The 7350-nt window shown below is 40.5% G+C and overlaps 1 protein-coding gene across 1 annotated transcript; it reads right to left on the bottom strand.

Annotated features, from left to right (window-relative positions):
* Positions 1–3282: 3282 nt before the first annotated feature.
* LOC131640305 (uncharacterized) lies at positions 3283–3822 on the bottom strand. Its single transcript, XM_058910719.1, has one exon. The coding sequence runs from the start codon at positions 3820–3822 to the stop codon at positions 3283–3285; it is 540 nt and encodes a 179-aa protein (XP_058766702.1).
* Between the last annotated feature and the right edge of the window lie 3528 nt (positions 3823–7350).

Raw genomic sequence — 7350 nt, 5'->3', positions numbered from 1 at the left:
GAGCGAAGAAATCTTCAAGAGCATCCGCGATTGAAGATCAATTCCGATTCAACCAATTGTAATGTCTTCATCTTTAATCATTGTTATCTTGCTTGTTGCCATGAGTAACTAAACTCTAAACTTGTTAGGATTGATGTCCCTGAATCATGTGATGTAATGACTATAATTTACCGTTAATTTGCGGATTATCTTTATGAAATTCAGTTTATGATTAAAAGTGCTTATTGCTTCTTTATATTGGAAAATATATGTGATGATATACGGTTAAGGTTTTGTTGGAAAACTACCTCAACGCTTTTTTAATCATAACGTTATAACTATGAATCACTTAGGAATAAGGATTAATGTGTAGCGACCTAATTATCCGGGCTATGTTCTTTTTAGAATCTTGAGGTAAAACTATCTTGTTAAGGAATTGAAAGAGGGTTTTATTCTCAAGAAGTTTTCACTAAGGAATTAGGGAAAATCAATGTTTGGTGTCGGTATTGAGAATTTCTAAAGTTAATCTGTTAAGTGGTGATTATTTCATTGCAGAGCGATTCATACATCAGTCCTGACTTGTGTCCCCATATTTTCATTGAATCAAACTATTTTAACTCTTTCGTTTTGCATAAGTTGTTATTTAAATTAAACATAAAAACCAAATACCCCGATGACTTTTTATTCAATTGCACTGTTCTGAAACATATAATTCCTACGCAGTCCGCGAGTTCGATACTTGGGAATTTACTCTCTTATTACTACATCGGTAAACAAATAGTACACTTGCTATTTTACCGGTCAACACACCATACACCAGGCTACAAAATCGTTGATGTCCTTCTTCATACCAGGCCACCAATAATCTCTCTTCAAGTCTTGATACATCTTTGATGAACCTGGATGGACAGTGAATTTGCTCTTGTGAGCCTCTTCGAGTACGGTCCTTCTTAACTCTTCATCCTCGGGAACGCAAATGCGTTGATTAAAGAGAATTATCCCGTCTGCTGCCTGAGAGTAACCAGGTCGTCCAAAACTAGATTGCAACTCTTCATCCACCAATTGACAACTTCAGACTTTATCCCTTAGTTCACTAGTGATTCCCAGATTACAGAAAACTATTCCTTCGGGAAGCTCAGCAACCTGTAAGTTGAGATCTCGAAACTTTTCCAATAGCTCTAATTCCAACACCATCAAATTAGCCATATGCAATTCCTTCCTACTCAATGCATCTGCTACCTTATTTGCCTTTCCGGGATGGTATTTAAGCTCGAAATCAAAATCCTTCAAATACTCCATCCATCTTTTTTGCCTCATGTTCAATTCCTTTTGATCGAAAAGATACCTCAAACTCTTGTGATCGCTGAACATTTGAAAATGGACTCCATATAGGTAATGGCGCCACACTTTAAGTGCAAAGACGATAGCTGCCAATTCTAAGTCATGAGTAGGGTAATTTTCTTCATGCGGTCTCAATTTCTGAGAAACGTAGGCTACCACTTGCCCATTCTGCATTAGAACTCCTCCAAGTCCTTTCTTCGATGCATCACAAAATACTTCATAAGGGATATTGGGGTCCGGAATAATTAAAACCGGGGTCGTAGTCAAATGCTTCTTTAGTTGTATAAAACTTTTCTCGCATCTTTCATCCCATACAAACTGAGTCTCCTTCCGAGTGAGTCGGGATAAGGGGAAGGCTATTTGAGAAAACCCTTTGATGAATCTCCGATAATATCCGGCTAGACCCAAGAAGCTTCTAACCTCTGAAACATTCTTAGGCCTCTCCCAATGGACCACTGCTTCTACTTTTGATGGATCCACTGCCACTCCACCTTGCGATATAACATGACCAAGAAATCTAACTTCCGTCATCCAAAATTTGCACTTGCTGAACTTAGCAAAAAGTTGCTTCTCATGTAGAACTGATAGAACAATCCTTAAGTGCTCAGCATGCTCTTGTGGAGTCCGAGAGTAGATAAGAATATCATCAATAAATATCACCACAAACTGGTCAAGATAAGGTTGAAAGATTCGGTTCATGTAATCCATAAACACAGCCGGTGCATTCGTCACTTCGAATGGCATTACGAGGAATTCATAATGTCCATACCGGGTTCTAAATGCGGTTTTTGGAACATCGGAGTACTTCACCCTAATCTGGTGGTAACCCGATCGTAGATCAATTTTTGAGAAAACACACGCTCCTCTTAATTGATCTAGTAGGTCATCAATTCGAGGTAACGGATACTTGTTCTTGATGGTCACTTTATTTAGCTGGCGGTAATCTATACAGAATCGCATCCCACCATCCTTCTTCTTGATTAATAAAACTGGAGCTCCCCAAGGAGAAACACTGGGTTTGATAAAGTGTTTGGACAATAACTCTTCCAACTGGCTCTTTAATTCCTTAAGTTCAATTGGTGACATTCGATAAGGAGCAACGGAAACCGGGGATGTTCCCGGTACCAAGTCAATAGAGAATTCCACTTCCCTGTCAGGAGGTAAGGAAGTGACATCCTCTGGAAAGACTTCTGGAAATGCACAAACTATCGGAATTTGTGACACAGGTAACTTCTCATTCGGATTCTCAGCTAGAAAAAGGACAAAACTCTTCTCTTGATCATATAAACAGTTGATCATATGGATAGTACCTTCCAAAAGAGTAGTCATTGAATCTTCTGGGGCAGTTTCAACAGCTGGAACCAGGATGGCCCTTTCCTTACAATTAATGAGCACTGAATTGGCCGAGAGCCAATCCATTCCCAAGACCACGTCCACCCTCTTAAGTGGTAGACAAATCAATTCGACTTGGAAGACTCGATCATCAACAGTTATAATACAGTCCTCACATTTCCGAGAAGTTTCTACACTTCCGTCGACGGCGGTGCCAACTACCATCGGCGAATCTAAGGGTACCGTTTCTAATTCGATGCGCTGAACACACTGAGGTGAAATAAAGGAGTGTGACGCTCCACAATCAATCAAAACAAGACAAGTCTGATTATTTAGTAGACACGTACCAGCAATTAGTTCATTGTTGCTCTTCGCCTTCTTTGTATCAAGTGTATACACCCTTCCTGTATTCCCTCCTTGACTGCTCCTATCTGAACAATTCCAAGCAAAATGCCCTTTCTTACCGCAATTAAAGCACGTTACACCTTCACTACCCTTGCAACCTCCAACATGATTTCGCTTGCATTTGTTACAAAAAGGCGAGTGTGATGGTCTAACATTCTGGTTCGGCTTGTATTTGGATGGTGCTCCTCTTGGCCTCAAGTGTTGATTTAGCCTTTTATAATTCTCTTAACTTGGTTTGGCTTGTTCTTTCTCTTGCTGGATCTTCTTTAGGCTTTGCTCCACAATGTAACATTGTTCAAGTAATTCAGCATAAGTGTTATAACGTTGTTGTCCCACACAATAGTCTATCTCTCCACGGAGTCCGATCTTAAACTGGTTAATCTTCCATCGTTCATCCGGGGCGTAGAGAGCTTGACTAGAGTAAGTTGCCATATCTTCAAACTTTGCCGCAAATTCAGCCACCGTCATGGAGCCTTGGCGTAGCATTTGAAATTCTTGTTCCTTCTGAGCCCTCATACTATCTGGAAAGTATTTTTCCAACACGGCCGCCTTAAAATGCTCCCAAGTCTTATCAATTCCTAATGTAGTCATTCTGGCGGAAGCATTTGTCCACCACCGAGCAGCTGGTCCACGTAACACTTGAGTAGCACAAACCACTTTGTCTTCTTCTGAACATGGAGTCACTTCAAAAATCCTTTCAACACTAGTAAGCCAATCGTGAACCTTAAGAGGGTCAGAATCACCATGAAACTCGGGAGGGTTCATGCGGTAAAATTCTCGGAAGCCCCTACTCCCATCATTCTGTTGTGGAGGTGGGTGGACACCCTGCATCTTGTTGCATCATTTGTGCCATAAATTCCTGTTGTTGTTGCTGCATTTGCAACTGGTGTTGTTGTTGCATCTGCATCAACTGTGCCCACTGATTGTTACCAGCTCCTCCTTCAGGATTCTCATTCTGATTCAGGACAACATTAGCTCGCGGCCTTCCTCTCCTTCTTGGTTTTTCAGCCATAAAGTCTCCTGTCACATACATAGATATCAAGTTGATCAGGCTCAATACTAATTAACGTGACAGGATTCTCATAATAGCAACACTAACACAGACGACGAACTAAGCTATTGATGCTTCACGGCTGGGTCAAGAATCGACCTGCTCTGATACCAACTATAACAACCGTGCATAACATATATCTAGAATAATGCCATACATAGCTAAAAGGTGGTACTGAAATCATACAATACACTTAAGCGGCCACAAGTTCATGTATAAGGTATATCACTAGTAATCCAAAATACATAACCATAACGTAGCCAAAAGATCAAAATACAACAACCACAACAAAATATCACAAGACATCTATCACGCCCATCTCTAAACATTCTTGCTTTTTCCCTTCTCCTGAGAAGAAGCACCTGCAAAATAATAACAGGAATGGGATGAGATACTAATCTCAGTGAGTGTTCCTAACTTAGGGTCCACTCGACTCTAGGAGGTTGTACCAATGTTGTTAGTGGGAAGTCTATTTCCTTCCGATTCCGAAGCATCTCGCTTCACCTTACCGGAAATCCTTATCTCAACATACAATTGTCAAGTAAAACAAAACTATAAAAAAAAAACATGGATTGACATCGGATTTCATCTCACGATTCAATTCTTTAAACTTCATGGAATTAACATCGAATTGCATCTCACAATTCGATTCTTAATAATGAAGACAAAGAGGGGAAGGTATTGGTTCGCATCCCCGGGAGTTCATCCCCGAAGAATACTCCTGAACTACGGAGCACCAATCAATCCCGAGCGTCACACCCGAGAAGGACCTTCAATATATGGCCTGGGAGCATCCTTGGACATCGCATCGCAAGGACAACCACATATAAGTAACAAGCATCGCACCGTTACTACCCTTATGCCCATTATATAACTCTTGTTCATGACACAACATTGTTATTTAATCTCTTTAATCCTTCTCAATAGGTACCCTAAGGTCTACCTCACTAAGTTTTACTTTTATTAAACAAGATACAAGACATATACTTGAATTTAGAAATAATTAACATCATGTTAAGGTTATGGGACCTTATACATCTCATAGCCCTTTCCGTTAGCTTTCCAACGATATAAATTTTGCGTCAATCGGATATACGAAACTCAAGTTACGAATTTCTGAAGTTTTTGAAAAACTGCCCAAAACAGTAATGTAACGGGTTACATGAATCATGTAACCAGTTACATGACCCAAAAACTGCGTTTTTCACCCTTTTTCATACATGTAACCGGTTACATCAACCATGTAACCGGTTACATTGCTGACAGACCCAAAAATTCTGCATTTTAAAGGTACTAACTCCAATCCAACTTTAATCCAAAAGCTCCCAACAACCCAATATCATCCAGAACATGATCATACACTAATATAGCAGGATTTTCATCAGGAAGAGCATAGATTAACAACATGTATGTTAATGTAATGATGATCAAGTAGGTTTATGCTTCATATAAATGTGCAACACAAAATCAGAAAATTCACATATGAACACACAGAATCTAGCTAGAAACCCACCTGGAGATGAAATAGGTGAATGATAGGGCTGAGATGATGATGGAATCAGTGGGAATGTTGCATGCAAGGGGCTGTTCTTCTTCTCCCTCTTCCCTCTCTTCTTGCTCTTGTTCAGAAATTCTCTAAGTGGAAGGAACAAAAATGGGAAGAAGAATGAATTAGAGTCCATCAATTTAGTTATGTAGTTCATAAGTGAAAGGACTATTTTGTCCTCTACTTAAACTTTCATAAGCTAACTATGTTTATCTTTACTAACTTCATTCTAATATTCTCCTCTAATTACTAATCATCATCATAATTATGCTTAACTACTCACATTGGTATAATTAGTGGTGATTAGCAATCTAGGGATATTACATTCTCCCCACCTTTAGAATAAATTCGTCCTCGAATTTAGAACTTACCAGAACAAGTGAGGGTACAAAATTCGCATCTCGGATTCCAACTCCCAAGTAGCCTCATCCGGACTCGAATTCTCCCATAGAACCTTCACCATTGGTACTTCCTTGGTTCGCAAATTCTTACTCGAATACTCCAAGATGCAATTTGGATGGGGCTGGAAGGAAAGGTTCGTTTCTACTTCAATTATATCTGGGAGGATGGGATGGAAAGAGTCGGGAACAAACTTCCTAAGCTGGGATACGTGAAACACATCATGGAGATCGGAAAGAGATGGTGGTAATGCTAGCCGATATGCCATTTCTCCTATCCGTTCGATGATTTGGTAAGGTCCTACAAATCTCGGACTTAGCTTCCTTGACTTAAATGGGGTTTTCAAGTTCAGCCGAGGGGTAACTTTCAGAACCACGTGGTCACCCTCGTCGAACTTTAAAGGTCTCCTGCGAGCATCTGCATAACTCTTCTGGCGGTCCTGTGCCTTCTTCAACTTATCACAGATCATCCTTACTTTGTCAGTTGTTTCCTGGATAATCTCCGGTCCAAGAATACTTTTCTCACCAACATCCGACCAACAAAGAGGCGTCCTACATCTTCTTCCATACAAGGCCTCATACGGTGCCATCCCGATACTTGCATGATGTGTGTTATTATAAGCAAATTCAATTAGAGGTAGGTGATCCTTCCAATTTCTTCCGCTTTCTAACACGCAAGCTCGTAACATATCTTCCATGGTTTGAATTGTTCTTCCGGTCTGGCCATCCGTTTGCGGATGATTTGAAGTGCTCAAACGGACTTGTGTACCCATGGCGTGTTGAAATGCCTTCCAGAATCTATAAGTAAACTTTGGGTCTCTGTCTGATATCACCGTTGAAGGAACACCATGCAACCGTACGATCTCTTCAATGAATAACCGTGCGAGATGGATGGTCTTGTACGTGGTCTTGACTGTTAAGAAATGGGCCGATTTGGTTAGTCGGTCCACAATTACCCAAATTGAGTCATAACCGTTGAGTGTACGTGGTAATCCCACTACAAAGTCCATGGAGATACTATCCCATTTCCAAACAGGGATCTCAAGTGGTTGCAACAATCCTCCTGGCCGTTGGTGCTTTATTTTCACCTGTTGACACACCATACACCGGGCTACAAAATTGTTGATGTCCTTCTTCATACCAGGCCACCAATAATCTCTCTTCAAGTCTTGATACATCTTTGATGAACCTGGATGGACAGTGAATTTGCTCTTGTGAGCCTCTTCGAGTACGGTCCTTCTTAACTCTTCATCCTCGGGAACGCAAATGCGTTGATTAAAGAGAATTATCCCGTTTGC

The sequence above is a fragment of the Vicia villosa genome, unplaced genomic scaffold (genome assembly GCF_029867415.1).
Source record: "Vicia villosa cultivar HV-30 ecotype Madison, WI unplaced genomic scaffold, Vvil1.0 ctg.003036F_1_1, whole genome shotgun sequence".
Lineage (NCBI taxonomy): Eukaryota > Viridiplantae > Streptophyta > Magnoliopsida > Fabales > Fabaceae > Vicia > Vicia villosa.
The sequence above is the reverse complement of the archived record's forward strand: the minus strand, read 5'-3'. Positions and strand labels throughout refer to the sequence as shown.